We start from the raw sequence: 19,348 nt of genomic DNA on the forward strand, positions 1-19,348 counted from the left end.
AAGTGAACTTTGGTAGAAGAAACTCTATAGGACACCTGAGGTAGTAGAAACTGGAATAAACAGCAGTAGACGTTATTTACAACTTAAGTACCAAATAACATTAAGAACACAAAAAATAATTACACAATACAATTTTCAGTCCAGCTTTGATCCAAAGAAAATAAGAATATTACATCACATCTCCATTTTAAAAACACCACAATTACCAGCAAGCCGAGGGAAATGCAAACTCAAACAAATGCATTTGGACACCTAAGAGGCAGTTTGAGTTTGAAATGTGGTAGGCATGGTGATCTACATAGTAATACTGATTAGCTGAGGTTCATCAGTTTATACAGTTTACATTTCTGCCAGAAACAGTATTAATCTGACAACTGATCTTCCAGTACATGAATTGGCAAGAGTGCATCCTTTAAAGCTTGCACGTAAGAAAGACTTGGAAACAATCTTATTAGAATGAGAAATTCTAAAGTGGTCAAAAAAAAGTCAAGTACAAAACAGAGCTACCAAACTTCACATTTCGGTATTATCTTTTTAACTCCTCAAAGTCTGCCAATCTTCAAAAACAAAGGAATGTAATATTTCCAAAAGAAACACATTCACAACTAATGACACGGGTTTGTTTGTTGTTTTTTTTTTATTAGTATGAGCACTATCATTCATGTAAACTTATCTTTAAGATGTCTTAACTTCCAATTTGTATTATACACTTTTAAGGTACTATAGCTTATTTAGTTTGTCCTGAGTCTTTGAAAATAACCAATTCTGTCTGAGTCCAACAATCCAACTGGCTTCTGAAGAGTTATAACATGAACAGTATTTTTTTTCAAAATGGATTAAACACAATCAGTATTAGATTAAAAAAGATCCCCATTTTTAAAAAAGCAAAAGAAAAAGCTGCCATTTTCCTTCAGAATTACATGCATCAGAATCTAAAAACCTGCCTTTAAAATAATTCTAAAAACTTGTTTAAAAAAACCCCCACAACTCCTAAAAACCAACAAGTTTTGCACTACAGGTGAAGCTTTACTTCACATTTTACTTTGTCTTGATCTTCAAGTCCAAGTTTGTTTCTTGTTAAAATAAATACCTTTCTTACGGTAATATTTTTAACATTTTCAAATTAAATTATCACTAATGGCTACAGTAAATAGATGATGTACGGCAGAAGGAAAACAGCAGGTAAAACTTTGTTATCAGTAGAGAATGTAACCTCAGTTTCTTTACACAAAGAATGAGATTTGCTCATTTGGCACCTGCTCACACTGAAGTACATGCCAAAATCTCCCATAAAAACTTTAATGGGAGCTTTGTTTGTGGGGCCTTTGACATGAAACTTCTCTACACGATTTGCCAGAAGAAACTGCTATATGAAAAAAAAAGGCTCAACAACTTCTAGCATGATTCAGACTAAGTTGCTTTATACAGAACAATCTTGTTTATTAAATAACCTATACTATCAGAGCCTTCAACATATCCTTGTTGAAGGTGGCATTTTATCCCAGATTTCCAGAAAATCTGGTTTTAAAACTCTTGTGTCAGGAAAATATTCCATGACACAGCTTGCATCTTTTTTTCTAAAGACTATTTTAAAATATCCCCTTTTCATGAAAGTTAAAAACACAAAGAAAACAAACTTTGATTTCAAAAGAAATTACATGGCCAGCAGTAAATGCACAGTGAACCATGAGTGCCTGCTCTTACTTCATAGGAAGGCAAAATGCTTTTCTTAAAGTTTCCATCAATATTTGGATTTGTTACTCAGAGAGCATCACGTAATTAAAAGGGACAGATACAGAATGTCCTTTTAACCAGTGCTGAAAACTTACTAATTGCAGAGCATCTACATGTGAAATTGAACAGTGATTGCTATATTAAAATAGATCTTGAGCCTCTCAGCTTCTAATATTGCTGAAAAAGTGCTCTAAATAAAATAAAAATCACTTACCTGCTAAATAATCATGCAGATTTAAGGAAAATGTTTTTGTGTTAACATAGAGCCAGATGTTTGAAAAGGCACGGTTTACAAATCTCTGCATGAATTGTCAAATGTTGCATACTGAGCTTAAGTAAAGATCTTGATTTGTCAATCACATACTTAGGTAGGGTCCTCCACTGGCCTTATGCTCTTGATGTATCTATCATTAAGGCCAGCAGAATAATATAATTTGCTGCGCTTAACTGCACTGCAAGACAGTTATTGTATATTCAGTAGCATTTTCTTCAGTATTTCAGCCTTACACGTAAGTAGCTACCATGTAGTACGGAAGACTGGGTGTTTCAGCAGCTCCCTGGAAGGGGGTCTGTCCTGAGGTTGTAGTTCTAAACACCGAAGAGTCACATCTTTCAAGCCTGGAGACAGATGTGTAGGGATTGATGGAGCAGTAGTTGCACTAGCAATCTGAACAAGGGGAAATAACTTTTTAGAAGTCAGTGATTAAGCCCCCTCTTCTACCCCAAAAATATTCCATGAGCTGATTAATTTCAGCTGATGAGTTAGATTTATGAACTTTTCTCTGTTCAGCATGTTTCCTACTGCAATTGAAGATTACGCTACTTCTTTCAGTTTGTTGTCCTATTGCTTTTCAGTTTTATTTTACTGCTTTTCCATTTGACTTTCTCCTTATACTTTTCTCTAAATTTTCTTCTTACAGCAAGATCCTGCAGTGATCATCTCCGAGCAGGCCATAGGAGAAGCTCTTACAGCACACATATGGGCATTCTTTAGTCTACTAGCTGCCCTCACTGTTAACTGGCATAAGTCACCATGGAGAGAGCTAAAACTGAGTGATGTTACACTACAACATGTTAGAACTCGGTGTGCTTTCTTGCACTGCCTTTGCTGTATTTATGCTACCACCCCAAAGGCCAGTATGTCTCAGAAAGACACAGATCTCTCCCAACCAAATTAATTTTAATTTATCTAGATCAGATTAAAGCAGGATGACTGGGAACACTAGAGTGGCACCACCAGTTTCACAGAGACAGAGAACCAGGACAACCAAGACATCTCGTATCACAACTGACTTTACTTAGAACATATCTGAGTACTGCTGTGCAGTGTCTGTTTTCTGCAAACACTTTCTTCACTTGCAGCAGTATTTTCTTCATTCATGCCTACAGTTCATGGAACATTAGGCTTTTACAAGAGGACATTCCCCACTGTGAAATATGAATACACACAGAAATAGTTTACGGTAAATAAAGCTTCTGTATTTTACAGGATTGTAAGAAAAAGTTCAAATCCCAATCTTCTGCCAAATGTAAAGATCAATTCTATTCCTATTTTTTTTTTTTTTGGCCTGTTACACTGTATTTTTATGACTTAAAATAGACCCTTCTGAGCAATCTGGTCTAGTGGAAGGTTCCCCAGCACACAGAGGGGAAGGTAGAACTACATGATCTTTAAGGTCCCTTCCAACACAGACCATTCCATGATTCTATGATTTTGAATATTTTTGTATTACTATCTTTTTTTTTGGTATCAGTTTATTTGGTTTTTTTAAAGAAGCAAGTACGGTTATATTGGTACCAATATTGCTTCTGTACTAACACCTCCAACATAAAAAAAAAGCTATTGCAACAACCCCTGCTACATGCACACTTTTCTAAAATTCACACTGCTGTATACAAGATTACTTGGCATCTTTTGTAGTGTATTGGCAGTAACAAAATACCTCACCTTAAATATCAGAGCAAGATGATTGGAGTGTTTCTCTGCATTCCAGGGAGGTTTAGCACAAGCCATTTCTATGACAACACAGCCAACACTCCACACATCACAGCTCCTTCCATATTGCTGACCTCTCAGGACCTGAACAGACAGACACCAAAATTCAGATTATACGCTTCAAAGTCTCTTAGTTTTAAGTCATTTAGAAGTAAACTCCAAAACGTCATCAGACAAGTTTATTCAGATTAACATTTCAGGCTAAGAGAGTGATAAGTGACGTAAGTGCCACAAGACTTATACAGGTCTAGAGATCTAGTCATAGTAAATACAATACTTGACTAAGTGCCAAGCAAAGTACCTTGCAATGGCTAGCTTTTGAGCAAATGGTCATTTGGGCATTAGTAACAATACTTGTGATAATTGTATCTTGCAGCAAACTACTCAAAACAACTTTGGCAGCAAGAAAGAAATGTCATGATCACCATGCTGGAATCACTCCTAATCTTTAGAACAAAGGCATTTAAAACACATTTGAAGCATATACAGCATTTTTCTGTTATGTGGCTACATGAATTAGCTTAAAGAGTTCAAACGAACTTTTTGAAATAACTTTAAAAATTGGTTTCTTACCTCTGGTGCCATAAATGCAATAGTTCCCAACAACTGTCCCTGAAACTCCCCAGCACCAGTTCCTTTTGATGCCAACCTGGCTGCAGCTCCAAAATCAGCAATTCTTAATCTATGACCTGTGCTGTCAATTAGCAAATTGGCACCTGTCAACAGCACAATAAAAATACTACTAGTTGGCTTTCTATTAAAAGCAAAAGGATGAATAGACACTTGATACTTTTCCTCCCTCACTTCAAAATTATGAAATAGGTTGACATTCCCCACCCCAGTATCAAGGAAATCTAAAAATCAAGGATACGGTCTAATAACCTCACTTTCCTGTTATGCCTGAATGATATTGCACACAGCTTGAGGCTGTTTGAGAGATTTCAAGAAGCAATCAAACTTTCAAAGTAAGGCAAACACACAGGATTCTGGAACAATGCCTGGAGATGGTATAATGGAAGAAAATGGTGACGTAGAGCCCCAAAGGCTTTCTTTGCCTGCGGCTCCTCATGAAATTTAAGTTATTTCATTATCAGGCAACCTTGAGTTGCTTTAAGGAGAATTACAGAGCAATTGAAAGTTTTACTATTTCAAAAAGAGTTAGTAAAGACAAACATTTGCCATCAATATGTTGCCACTTATATAAATATATCTCTAGTTCATGGACAGCTATAGTGACATCAAAGGGAAAAGTTCAGTAAGACTGGTATTTCCCAGTGAAGTCCACATTTTACTCAGAGTATAACTGTATTTATGTTCAATTAGGATGAAGGAAGAAAACTCCTCACGGTATTTCCATACATTAGAAATCTGGCCTCTTTATCTTGGCTTGTTCCCAGACTTTACTATCATTTCAGTGTAAAACATTTACATTAATTTAAATAGCAGTAGTTTTAAAACTGTATGGCAATTTCATATCTTATTTTAACCAACTGAGAAAGACAATTTTTCTAAACTGTTGGCATAAGTAGCAAATATCCCCAAGCTTGCTATGAACATTTTGATTAATTTCAGTAGCATTTTGATCAGCAATAGAGTTTCTTAGGAATGATCAAGAATGATCAGATAAACCCAGTAGAAATACCACTCCTGAGATGGTACCTTAGAGAATAAACAGCTCTCAGGCCAAAACAAATGCTGCTTTCTGAATACTTCTTTTTAGAAGAAATTATTAGTAATTCTCACCTTTAACATCTCTATGGATTATCTGATTCTCATGGAGGTAAGAAAGGCCACGTAACAGTTGTTCTGTGTAATTAATAATAACCGATTCTTTGAAGGCTCCATATTTACTTAACAAATGAGCAACTGAACCCCCTAAAAGATAAAACAGTACCTTCTATCAACATTTACACTTTTCTGTTAAAAGAGTGCAACACTACATCCTAAAACTGGAACTTGGTATTAGTATTTCTAAATTATAACTAGATTTTCTCCCCCAAAAATTAAAATAATTTCATAGGCAGAAAGTGACATAGTTCATTCCTCAATTACTTTCTACATGGAATTGTACACATTAAAGTCAAAAGTCTTCATGCTTCCTAATAATTTTATACTTCCTTAAAAACAACACTTTATCTATTCACATTAACATGTAAACAGCAGAACACTAGCTTTCTCTGGGGCAACAGATAAGTGCAACCTCCAGCAAGAATTCTCTCTTAATATTTTCATTTATGTTTGTTATTAACCATTACACAGAACTACACAGACAAGCAAGGAAAAGCAGTATCTTCTTCTATTTTCCAAAACTGGTAACAGATTCTGAAGATTTTGTATTTCCAATTTGTCTCTCCAAGTATTGTAATATAACCTGGGCTCAAATGAGGTAAATACAATTCCTGAGATTTCATTATCTAAATAATAATATTTCATAAAAAAACTACACTTAAAAAGTTTAACACTCTTAATTTTGAGAAAATATTTATTGCACTGCTTCATGTAATGACACATACTTGGGGGCTTTGCATGTTAGCACTCCGACCATAAGTTAAGGTACAATGCTTTCTTTCACAGAAAATAAGGATGTGTAAAACACCAAATCTAGTCTTGGTAACTGGATGGCAGCAACATATAATCACATTCATAAAATTAATAAAACTACTTCTCAAAAAAAAGACAGATTTTCTTGTCCCTGCTCTATACAATTACAGAAAGACTTCAAAATTTTTTACTAAATTACCAGTTAAGAGATTTAAGACTTGAATGAATTTTTCCAAATGCACTACTTACTACTTATTACTTGAAACTTACTTTTCAGTTCTTAAATGCTTCTGCATATCACCTGACATAATTTTTAAGAAAAAGCTTGGGACAAAAATAAGTGACAGGTATTCCAAACTTTCTAGCAAAGTCATTTTTAATAATAACCTAAAGCTTCACAGATACACTGAAAATGCAACAGTTTGAGAGACAGTCATTCCATTGGAAATAAAATTTATTTTGATTTATTTCCAACTTCTCACTTAGGAGTCAGAAATGGAAGGAAAAGTAATAGAATCTTTCCTCAGGGTTTCCAGCTGCTTTAACTGTGTGACAGGTTAGGCATGGAAAATTACAAATCACAAAAAGATGCACCACTAAGAATGTTGCTATGAGCACTTCAGCTGTTCTGTAAGTAGACATTTATACTGATTGCCAACACAGCAATGAAAATATAAATTTACAACCTCACACGATGCAAAATCCACTATGAAACTATGTATTTTAAGACTCAAATGGTATTTTCACCAGTTGTTTACCTGCCATCCATTCAATGAAGAGGTTATAGTTGCTCTTCTCGCATGTAGCACCCAACATTCGAATAATGTTAGGATGGTTCAGATGACTCATCATCCTTATTTCTTCTCTCAGTGCTTCAACTACCTCTTCTTGCTCAGATGATGTGTTCCTGACATATGTCACCTGTTTTGAAATATGGTATTCAGACTTACCTAATTTAAGTACAAGTCCTGTAATCCCCCTTCAGTACAGCAAAAAGAATGGATAGTTTTCACCATCTGGAACTACTTTTTTACCTCCAACCCCATCAACTGAGAACCTATGTCCATCTGAGACAGTCACAGAAAATTAAGAGTGATCTTCTAGGGAACAAACAAAAACCTCTCCAAGTACAGAGTGGGGAAACATCTCTGTTCTCTCCTGTTTAAACTACGAAAAAACCCTTGGTTTCCAGATATTGAGGAAAAGGAAGAAAGATAAGACCTGAAATAGGACCCTGAGTGTTATTTATAAAATGTTACCACTTTAATGATAAATATTTCATAACTAAAGCTCTTACATAAATTCAACTGAGGGGAGAACATGACAGATCAGAAGTAATGGAACTGGAGACACTCAGCTCTGATCCATACTATTTATGAAATAATGGTATGCTGCAGGGAATTTCCCCCAGGCATCACAATCATCATCTCTCCAGGACCACATGGACAGTCCCACTTTTGCACAAGCAAAAGAGTTTCAAAGGAGAAATAGCTGGTGGCAGACACTCTTTCCTTGAGCAACTTCAAAACATTCCATCAATTCCATAGGTATAAGTTCATTGTAGAACTGATAAGAGAGTGTTTGGACTAAAATTCCCTCTATTTTGTTACCACTGATTCAGCCCTAGGGCAGCTCTGGTGTGAACAATTTACTCACACCTAAAACTTTCAAAAATCTTGACTGAAGCATGGACTGAAGCATTGGGCCTCTTCTCAGCCACACTTCTGTATCTGTTACTTTAAATAGTAAGAAATACTTGCCTCCAAGTTGGCTTTAGTCAGTCAGCAAAGTTGAATCAGAGGAAACAAACATTAAACTACATTTCCTCCATTTAAAGTTTTAGGAAAAATATTCTTGACAAGTGAGGGGAAACTGTTTTAAATAGCTATCTTGCAAATAGGGCATTAATTTGGAATCAAGACATATGGGCTCCATTCCTAACTCAGCCACCAATTTATGAACTTGATAGAAGCAAAAACACACTTGAAGAACTATGGGAGAAAATGGGCATAGAAAAAAGGGCGCTTTTTCACTCTAAGAATTGAAAAAACTTCCATGTATATGGTTAATACCATGCACATAGAGATTTTTTAATTATGTATTATGTCAGAACACATGACAGGGAGTAGAAGAAGCAGGAACACAAGAGGTTTGTGAGAGCAAACACAAGAAAAGGAGGTACTTTCCTGAAATATTTACCTGTTTTACAGCCATTAACGTCCCTGTTCCCACATCTTGAGCTTGGTAACAGGAAGAGAAAGCTCCAAGACCAATTTGCTGACCTTTAAGCCATTCTGCATCTTCTCTGTAATGGTGTTTTGCTTTGGTATGTCCAGGCAGGGTTTCTGGTGTCTGCAAATTAAATTCAAGATCAATTCCAAGTTTACTAACATGCATCTAAAATACTGACATTCTAAAGTGTTAGGAAATATCCAAGCATATATGCCTCTCCTCTCCCTTACACTTCTTTGTACTGCTTGTTATATAGGTCTCAGCTGAGATTAGCGCACCAGAGTATTCTGTAACCCACATACTCCTACTCTATGCAGAAACAGAGCTTCCTCTGTGTTACTAAGTGAAGGTGGAAGGGAAGATTAGAGGAGACAAGTAGGAACATGACTTCTTTTACTATCCCTAGTCTCACATCTAGTTAAGGCTTTAGCTTGCACCTACAGTAAACAGAACCAAAATCAAGTTGTTTTCCTATTTAATTTATCCCTTCCATTTTAGGCTTTACATGTTGTTACCTCAAAGGATCACAAATAAAATATCCCTTCCTCTGTTCTTATTTCTTGAGCTTTTTGTCTATTTGCAAATATATTTGTATTTTTTTTCTGAATACTAAAGTATCTCTCATCTTCTCTCAAGATAGGAAGACAAGATATTTTACGACTTTCTTTCAGAAATTAGTTTGGTTTTGTACAATTGCCTTCAAAGTAAATCAGCATTAGGACTCAGTATAGTTCTGCTTAAAAATTTTGGTTTTATTTCCTGGTTTCTCCAATTTTACACTTCTTTATTTGTCACTTTAAATGTTGATACATGATATGGTGTTTCTCTTCCAAATGCCTTCTCTAGATTTGGTAGTAACATGGAAGGATTCTGTTAGCACCCTCAAGTGGCAGACTGTTTATATTCCATTTCCTATGAAAGGGTATTGAGCACCTTCATGTTTTCTATCACTTTTGAAACATAAAATCACTGCTTTATAATTTCAGCAACCCTCAGTTGAGACTTAAAATTCACATATGTATACTTACATCCTGCTGAATAATTATGATATCTTCACCATTTTCGACCTGTAGTTGAGGAATTATTGGCAAGGCATCTTGGGATGCTGACATTGCCATAGCAATAGCTAAAGCTTCCTCCTCTTCAGCTTCCATCTTTTCCTTGCATTTTTGATTATGATTTACATCATCTTTGTAAGTATCATCATTTTCTGCCCGCTCAGGAGAAAGAACTGCAACTTCAGACTTGAATGTAACTGTGCCATCACTTGTTGGCATGGAGGCCTCAAGTAGGTCCTCAATACTGGAATTGAGCTCTGCATTAACATCCAGCCGGCACTTTTCATCTACCGGTGTGAACACTGTCTCTTCACTTGGTATAACTGCACTGCTATTGCCTTCACACTGTGAAATATCATTCAGGTCAAGTGTCATACTGCTTTTTAAGGTTTCTCCTTGCTTGTTCACATCACTTGGGGTGGGTCGCGATGGCTTTGGCCTGTGTACATGACTGGATGGCAACGGCCTGGCTTGGGTAAAAACCGGAGAAAGTTTCTCAGATTCTTTACTTTCAGAACAGTTTCGCTGAAACTGGAGAGAAAGTTTCCGCTGTGTTTGAGGAGAAGGTGAGGGGATTTTGCAGGGAACAAATCCCTGAGGTCTGAGTTTAGAGACATCTGTTACAGTGCCAGCTGGTACAGATGGGTTTGATGGAGACAGAAGAGTTGGGAATAGTGACTGGGAATGACCGGATGAGGAAGAAGAGTTCACACACTGACTGTGGGGTTTTCCTTTTGTTTGAATGGCTGGTTTTGGTTGCTCAGTGGTTACTGATGAAACAGGAAGTCCCACAGCAAGGCCAGCTAGCATCTCAGAAATGTCATCTGGACTGGCACTCAGTTTTCTATCACTTAAACCTTTCCCACTCTTCCCTGATAACTGGACAGTGTTGTTAGGAGTATTATTTTCTGTAGTTTCTGGAGAGTTATCTGGCACAGGTAGCTGTAAAAAGTCTTCATGTCGGCGTTCCCCAGAGTGCATTTCTTCCATGCCTAGCTGAATGGCTTCTGCAATTTCCATTTCATCTGCTATTGCCATCAGACGTCGACGCATCCTTGCATAATGAGTTGAGCTTGTCACACTCAACATATCTAACAGCTTTACAAAAACTTGGGGCACTCTTGCCACCATTCTTGCTGCACTCAAAAATACTCTCCGCGACAGTTTGCCAACCATTGAGTGGGAATTGTCAATGGACTGCAAGGCGAAATTTAAGAGGGAGAGAAGTTTCTTATACCTAAAAAAAGAAAAGAGGTCTTTTATACACCGACATCCTCTAGTTAACTAGTACCAAAAAAGCCGTTTCAAGATAATGTATTTAGCTGTCAGTTCTGAAGTAGGAAGGAGATTTATCGTTGCATTGGTGCTTCAAAAATGCTTCACAGGTCAGAAGTTTTTTAAAATGCAACTATTTACTCCATAAAGCAAGCACACAGTGCATAGAAATATATGTTACTTGTTCACAGGAATTAGAACAACTACTTCTTTTATGAAATTACCACCAACAAATTCAACTACAAAGAGTAAAATTCACATAGTACAAGCAAATACCTGTCAACTACAGTATCAGCCTGCAAGACATCTCCACAAACAATGTGGGGATAAAATTCACTGGGAAATTCCAAGAGAAGTCTGTCTATTAGACAAAGTCGTCCAAGCAGTGCTTGCCAGTTGCTAGATTCAATTTCAGTCCCAAGAATACAATTTAAGACATAATCAACACCTCCAATACCAATGGATCCTATAAGAAAGTTAATAAAATGAAGATTAGGTATTAGATTCACAGTCTACAAGAAGATCAGAACTGTATCATACAGAATTATTCATTGTTTGCCCAAATTAACCCCACTCCTAACTGCTGAAATACTGTTCTCTTTGCCATGCTTGTACTTGATAAATTCTAGTATTATTTGCTTGTAATTTAATTCAATTGTATATGGAGAGTTATTATTACCAGATTTAAGTATTTCTCTCCCAATTGCCAGCTCGCCTGCTTGACCTTTACACATCTCCAATAGCGTTGAGACTGAAAGTTGACTTGTTCGACTGTAAGAAATTAAAACCAAAAAAAGAATTCCTTTAGAAAATGCTTTCAAGGAAGAATATTCTATTCATTATACTTAAGAAATCATCAGCTAGGAATTGTATGTAAAATGATTTCACATCACTTTATTCCAGTAAATTTCTATAATCCACTCTTTGTAAGCTACCAATGGTTGCAACATTTTTACAAGGATACTTCCAGAAATGTAATGTCTATCACTAATCTACAAAAAAAAACCCAAATCATCTCATTCTCTTGCAAAATGTGGCCAAATACATAAAAACAGTTCTATTTCACTTACTACTTTAACTTTAGATATTCTCTTGCTAGACTATTGCTGGTGGATCTCTAGTTGCAGTTTCAGAAGAAATGCTGCTTAGAAACTAAACCTAGAGAGACGAAACTCAAGCTGGTGGAGTTCTGCATTAGTTTACAGTACAGGAGAAGAAATGGTTGGCCTGGCAGAACAAACAGGGTAGCCTAGGACAGGAAGACTCGAGCCAAGAGCAAGTCACTCTGAATAGTCATCTCCTAGCATTACACTCTGAATTACAAATCACAAGTGTTAAATTACTGCTACTGCTTCATGGCAAAGATGTGTTACAACTTTTGCTGAAGCAGGAAGATTACTGAGGAGTACTTGCTAATAGCTTTAAGGAGAGTCTTTAAGGAGAGTCACGAGAATTAGACCAAATCAATAGCAAAAGAGATGGAAGGGATTGTTTCATGACTGCCCTTTATTTTACGGGGGGGAAAAGCCCTTAAGAAAACAAAGTATACATTCACTTGCCTTCAAAACCTGCATCTTTCAAGTCAGAAGTTTGCCAGCAGCAGTTAGGCTAGCAAAACAATGACATATATTTACAATCCACGCATTTTAACACCAACTAGTTCCACATGAATAGCAACAAATGAAGCTTTAAGATATTTCAGTAATAATCCAAAATTAAGTTCATGAGACACCATACCTGTTAGCATCTGCACATTTAACTAGTATCGTCTCTACAATTGGCTTGAGAAGTCGCTGTAGTTTAGTCCTCTCTGCCAAAGTATGACAAGGAGTGTACACCAGCATGGCTCTTAAAGTTTTCTAAGAGAAAGGAAAAAAACAATACCTATTAAAACTTACTAGCTAAACAATTTTTATTATTTTTGAAGAGATGCAAGTAAGCATTGAAGAGTTGTGAATTAAGTTCTACATAAATTGTGTTCAAAATGTCAGTGAAATGTTCAAAGGATAAATAGCTTACTACATATTCACTGCAAGAGTTAGTCACCTCCTCTTTGAGAGTGAAAAACATACAAATACTGTCAATACTTAGCACTGTGGCAAGTGCCAGTGAAGTCATATCCTTTAACTTATGAGTATTTTGATCATCCCACTTTCAAATGATAGTTAAAAGTCATCAGTGGTGCTCAGCAACAATTACTAGGATTCCTGACTTCATGTATCTTCTCCCATTCCCTCCACCTTCAAAAATGAAGTAGCTATGAAATGAGTAGAATACAACAAGTAAACAACTACTTACTAAAGCAGCAACATACACTTTGTAGACAGGGTCGGCACAGACCATGGACAGCACACTGCAGCAGGATTCCACCACCACATCTCCTGAGATACTGGTCTGAGATGACCCACTAGCTGCTCCCAGAGCTCCAGCACTTGTGTTGTTTCCATTGCTGCTTCCAGAGTTTCCAGTGCTTTCACCATTAGCCAGTAATAGAGCACCACTAACATCATGGGAAAGACGTCTAAGTGCCATCTCTCGTATATTCCAGTTTCGAGAAAACAAGCAGCCAACTAGCTCCATCCCGAACACCTGCCAAGGAAGAAAGCAACATTACAGGAGTCAAAACTAATAATGATGCAACTTAAGTACCTAACAAGAGCAATTAAAAAGAGGAAAGATTATTTAAAAATCATCAAGGCTGACAGCAAAAATATGTCCAAAGGTACAGTGACTTAAAAAACAGATTCTGTGATAGAAATAAAACATCGTAAATCATATACTACTGGTTCTGTAAAAAATCTATTAGGAGAAGTGGGAGAATGACTGTTAGGACAGCTTAATTCACTTTGAATTTTAATTATTAAGTATGAAGTTGGTTTCTAGACATTGATATTAACAGTCCTGAAATCAAGATCTGGCTATATCGGACAAAAATAATGGCAGTTCTCTCATTTTTAAGTATTTGACCCATGTTCAGCTGAAGCCACCTCTACACTCTAAAGGCTATTATGTTTTTCACAAAATAAAATTACCTGAATCCATGGCTCAGCTGAATCTTTATATATAGAAGGGATCTGCTGGACTCCATAATGAGTAAGGTTAAAATCGCTATCTTGGATTCTTCTCTGTGATCCAACTGCAGACTGCTGCTGAGATTGTTGCTGAACCACACGGAGAACAGAAGAGTCCACAGGGCTTGGCAATTCATGACTACAGATCAAGAACAAATAACACAGGTAACAAATAAAACATCTGAGGTAATACTCTAGCATATTCAGAAATATCAGTTAAAGATCCAGAAACAGATAGTTTATTATACACCAACTGAATCCTCACCTATAGAAATCATGAGATCTCCATTTAGATCTACAAAGTGGACAGATAAGTGGCTCTCTGTTTCTTCTGCATTCTTCTGCCCCTGGAATACAGCAACAGGATAATATGCATTTAAGTTTTACAGGGTACGAAACCAGAAAATGGCATAACTATTTCTAAGTTTTACTGAAGAACATCAGTTTCATAATAAACGCTTCTGAACTGAGCCGCTTTTAACAGCCTGGGCATTAAAATATGGGTGCTTAAACTTTTTTTTCCTGCATGAAGAAATGCTTCACTTCAGTAGTACAATGAATATTTTGAGTTATGAACTGAAATTCAAGTCCTTTTGCACCACAAATATAGGAAAATTTTATTTGTAAATGCAAACTGTAAATACTTATACTCTTTATTTAATGTATTATATAAACATACTTCATAATTCATTATATAATCCAAGCTGACACTATATGACTTTCATGCAGTCTAATGACAAGTCACAGGGAGTTAAAAGGCCATTCCTAACATTGGTCTAATTGGACATAATCTTTTCATTCAGATAAGAGAAGCTTAAACCTCTAGACCTGCAGGTAACTTCTATATCAGAGCACTGAATTACAAACTCGATTTGTGAGTAAGTGATAAAATAAGGTGTATCAATAGTACCTGAATGATACCACATTCTCAAAGTTAACAGTCACCATTTAAGAGAAGATTTCTGGGGTTTTTTATTAAAAAGAAAACAAACAACCCAAACCCATAGTAAGCTATAGTACTTCTGCAGATTTAGAGTCACCAGAACTCTACAAAACAAAGGTAACATACATATTGACATGCAGTGGTGGTGTAATTTGTTCCTGCAGCCATCTTCACACACAGTTAGACTCTCTTCATCCAGCATGCCTAACAAACAAATGGGGCACATCTGTTCTTCTTCATCCTTCATACTATAAAAAGAGACATTTGTGATTGTAGGAGAGGCATATCAGAATTCAGAACATGCTTTAACAGTGAAAAAATATTAACTTTCAGCTTGGAAGAGTCACTTCTGGGTAACTATAGGCTATTCATGAACCATTCTCCTAAACCTTGGTCTGCGTAAGTAAGCAACCAGATTTTTAGAAGCACTGAGTACAGACAACACTTTGTTGAAATGAAAGGGAAAGTCACAAAACGCATGACATCTTTTCAAACTAGGTCAGATACCAATTAGAGATTGAAAGGCCCAGCTTTGGGCACTTAACATTTTTTTCCCCTAAGGCTTCTTTAAACAAACCAACCTTCACTTTTTAATTTATAATTTGGTTTTGAAAAACTAAGAAATTTTTGTATTTTGAAAGCTAACCACATTCTTTTTCATCACATTCCTTTCAGAATGTGGAGTCACAAGGTAGTCTCTAGCCCTTTACAGGAAACTGTAAATACTCTTCGATGAACATAGTAAAACTCAAAAAATAAACAACTGCTCAAGAATTTTCTGCCACTAACAGAAACTGATGGAATAGATTCACATGAACACTAACATACATGTCACACATAGACGTTTAAAAAAACCCTATTTTCCCTGTTTTACTTGTTGTTTCTATTTTATTTTTCTCCAATTTTATTTTTAAATGGATATAACCAGAGATTTACCCAAAAAATTCTTCTAAACTTAAACAACATGCAATGAAAAGCACAGATTTTTAATCTTTTGCAATATTGTTTAAATGTGCAAAACTCTAATTACTCATTGCAAAAAATTTAAGGTATAGCTGGCATGCATCTAAAACTTTGCAGGCACCCTGCATTTGTTTAACAACAATGTATTTTAAAAATAAAATTAACTTGTACATGCATTATTTCTATATTTCTATATACAAGTATTCCCTTCTATTTCTTTGCAAATGCTTGCAAAGCTATTTTTTCCTTGAGAAAATCCACAAAAGTAAGCTTACAATGAAAAATAATTTTCCACATGTATATATATTTATTAATTAGAAACTTATTTTTGAAGAATTAGCAGTACACAAAACATAACTGCAAGTCACAGGAAATACCAGAACCGAGTATACTTCTATTTCAAATGAATCTGATGCTCAGTGTTCTTCAATAACTATACCATACAAATTTAGACTAGTACAAAACAGTAGCTTCTCTCATGGAATCATTATTGCAGGGTGAATCAGTATCACCAGGTGTACTGGCAAACAACTGAAAAATCCTTCACCCTGTAAAAAGTGATAACTAAGGCAGCGAAGTTCACAATCCTATGGGAAAAAATAATTCCTATGCAAAGTATCTACATAAAAGGAACTGGCTTGTCACAGATAAGTAGTTCCAGAGTAATTATGTATTTACAGCTTTGTTTATGGAATTTATTTACCGTGACATAATTTGGAAAAATAAGTAAAAGATGAAGTGAAGTTAATGTCACAGTCTGTATATCAGAATTATAAACCTGTCTGAATATATTCAATACTTACTAATATGCTCATTATCACAAAGTAACACATCAAGGTACTCCTTAAGTTAGATTCCACTTCACACAAAACAAAGCCTCAGTTAGGGTTGCCTTCTTTGGTTTGACCTCTCTAAATGATGTACAGTTTACCCACAAAATAATGCAAGCATAAATTATTTGTTTAAAAAATTAATCAGCATCTTTTCAAAACCATGGAAAAGAATGTATAAAAGCACTCAAGTAGAAGTCAGGGAAAAAAATATGAAAGAATAACACATCACTTAAAATTCACAGACAAGACATCATTTAGTATTGTACAAACTATAAAGCTAGGACATTATTTGCCCTTTTAAAATAATTTAAACATCCATTTTCAATGAATGTTTAAAGTTTTAAAAACATATGCTTGTGTTTTTACATTTATGTATGTGTTTACATAGAGTGCATTTACCTAAATATTTTTCATTGTATTGTCAGACACACAAGCTTTTCTCCAAAGCAGGATAGGAGACAAAGAAAAATCATGTTTATTCTTCTGTTAACATTTGCACAAGTGCTGTATTTGAAAAAATGCACACAATAGGCTACCAAAGTTGACATATGCTTCAGTCTTGCACTCAGATTTAAGTTTGTTTTGCAAAATTCATACAGGGTCAAAAAAATTCTTTTCACAACTCTGCTTAACATTTTCCCAACAGAAGTTACAAAACAAATATGCCCACTTGGTACCACAGTGACTAATGTATGCTTGACTTGATAGCTTGCAAATGCAGAGACTTAAAGTGGCTTGAAATGAAAGCAGCTTTGAACAAAAAGAATGTAGGTGACTCTGAAACTACAAAACAAAGCTTGTAATTCCTTTAAAAAATACTAACCTGTTTTCTGAACTAGATGTAGAAGTACTAGATGATGACAATGTATGAGAATTTGACATGCGTGAGACAAACTTCTGGATGGTGTTACGAGATGGAGCTTTGATCCTCGAGCTACGCCTACTGTGATATTTCTGGAACAAACTCTCAACCTAACATCAGAAAAAGATAGCAACAGTCGTATTTATCCTATGAATAGCTTGTAATTAAAAGTCATATTACCAAAGCATAAACTACTGCTAACAGGAAAAATCTATTCATCAGAAGTCTTACTACTAAAAAGATCACAAGAAACATTTTATACCAAAAACTTACCTGCTTATTGAAAATAACAGCTTTAAGTAAACACACGATCACTTCAAAATACCCATTTTCTTCCTTCCTATTAGCAACTCAGAGAGACAGATCTATAAATTTGAGTAGAAAATCCCAAGAGTTGAATCACTCACTAAACCACAGCTCTCTACTATTTATGCAGTTATGTGTAATATTTGCAGATAATTTTTTCCACTGAAAGAACTCTTGTGACTGAATTAAAGATATAATTATAAACATATTTCTTGTTGCTTTGAAATCTAACAGTTTTCAGCATTTTTAAGATAGTGTCCTGAAGACATTATAGAGTGTCTTCTAGATCATCATTACATCTATTAGAAATTGATTACCTCAAAGTTCTTCAGTGTCTTTCTCCAGAGCATTGGGTCTGAGGGTTCAAGCTGAAAGACTCGCAGCATAACAAACAGCAGATGAATACAAAAAGTCCCACGGCCGCAGCTACAAGTCTGCAAAGAAAAGTATATGCTAAGGCTCTACTGACTTGGTAATTTTTACACATTTAAGTGTATCATAGAACATACACTACCCATCCCCCAACACAAAAATATTTCATATACAGCAAAAATGTCTCTTGCATGGACTTACAAAAAAAGAGAATTCCTAAAATATTATTCAGAAACACAAATGAGAAAGCATATAATTATGACACCAGTTTTCAATTTATTTTCTCCCTCTACCCCGTCCCTTTTTTTTAATCAACTGAAGCTATTTTTATGCTTCAAACTGGAAGGAATTTATGCATATAATCACAAATCCACAACAGGATATCAATCAAACTTAAATGAGATGCTTCTCTTTATCCAACCTGGATGTGTCCCAATATTGCATCACATTAGTACCAAGAAAGCCTATGAACCTCATTATGGGTATCAATGAAATTATCACACAATAAGGGAATTATGTCATGTGTTTGTCATTTATACACATCCCATGAATAGAGGAATTAAGTGGCCAAATTTTAGCCAAGAGTATGTAAGACATATAATTCAGAGCCACTTCTAGGAATGACTTTTTTCTTTCAAAAAAGAGAAACTGTAGACAAATGTAGTTTACAAATTACAAGCTGATTTTGGTATTCCATGAGTACAGATTACAACTTTGAAACATTACTTTACAGAACAGTGATCAATGATTGATCTCATTTGGCTTTAAACAGATTTCTGAAATTAACTATGAATTGGCAAAAGCTATAAACAAAAACATTCCCTACCTGAGGCCCAATAAACACTCGGTATTTATTATCAGGGCTGTCGCCTCCAATTAAGAAAGAGTTGGGTCCTATCTGCTGCAGCAAGTACAGCCTGGCTCGCATCACTTTGTTGACACGGCGATTTGTCTCCTCAGGGCTGTATGGAGAGAAGCCATCTGGAGATGGGGCTCGTCGAGGTGGTGTTATCCGTCCGCTCTGAAACTATAGAAGTGCCTCCGTCATGAGCATTCAAAGGACAGAAAAATGTTTAAATAGGTATGGTTTATTTATTTCCAGAATAAGAGTCCCCAAAACCTGGAACTACTACAATCTCTTAGACTCTATGATTTAAAAGGA

At 35.7% G+C, this 19,348-nt stretch overlaps 1 protein-coding gene across 3 annotated transcripts in view; it reads right to left on the reverse strand.

Moving 5' to 3' along the window:
- Positions 1 to 448: 448 nt before the first annotated feature.
- MAP3K1 (mitogen-activated protein kinase kinase kinase 1) overlaps positions 449 to 19,348 on the reverse strand; it is a 57,800-nt gene continuing 38,900 nt past the window's right edge. For all 3 annotated transcript variants that reach the window (XM_048291119.1, XM_048291117.1, XM_048291118.1), the window contains exons 4-20: positions 19,013 to 19,213; positions 18,132 to 18,248; positions 17,470 to 17,618; positions 14,977 to 15,098; positions 14,173 to 14,254; positions 13,869 to 14,046; positions 13,135 to 13,425; positions 12,574 to 12,695; positions 11,516 to 11,607; positions 11,113 to 11,302; positions 9,532 to 10,798; positions 8,471 to 8,623; positions 7,030 to 7,192; positions 5,474 to 5,605; positions 4,304 to 4,446; positions 3,683 to 3,814; positions 449 to 2,401 (exon numbers count right to left, since the gene is read on the reverse strand). In XM_048291119.1, the coding sequence (XP_048147076.1) occupies positions 2,252 to 2,401; positions 3,683 to 3,814; positions 4,304 to 4,446; positions 5,474 to 5,605; positions 7,030 to 7,192; positions 8,471 to 8,623; positions 9,532 to 10,798; positions 11,113 to 11,302; positions 11,516 to 11,607; positions 12,574 to 12,695; positions 13,135 to 13,425; positions 13,869 to 14,046; positions 14,173 to 14,254; positions 14,977 to 15,098; positions 17,470 to 17,618; positions 18,132 to 18,248; positions 19,013 to 19,213 (3,684 nt within the window). In that variant the 3' untranslated portion in view covers positions 449 to 2,251. The remainder of the gene's footprint in view (positions 2,402 to 3,682; positions 3,815 to 4,303; positions 4,447 to 5,473; positions 5,606 to 7,029; positions 7,193 to 8,470; positions 8,624 to 9,531; positions 10,799 to 11,112; positions 11,303 to 11,515; positions 11,608 to 12,573; positions 12,696 to 13,134; positions 13,426 to 13,868; positions 14,047 to 14,172; positions 14,255 to 14,976; positions 15,099 to 17,469; positions 17,619 to 18,131; positions 18,249 to 19,012; positions 19,214 to 19,348) is intronic.

The sequence above is a fragment of the Corvus hawaiiensis genome, chromosome Z (assembly GCF_020740725.1).
Source record: "Corvus hawaiiensis isolate bCorHaw1 chromosome Z, bCorHaw1.pri.cur, whole genome shotgun sequence".
Classification (NCBI taxonomy): domain Eukaryota; kingdom Metazoa; phylum Chordata; class Aves; order Passeriformes; family Corvidae; genus Corvus; species Corvus hawaiiensis.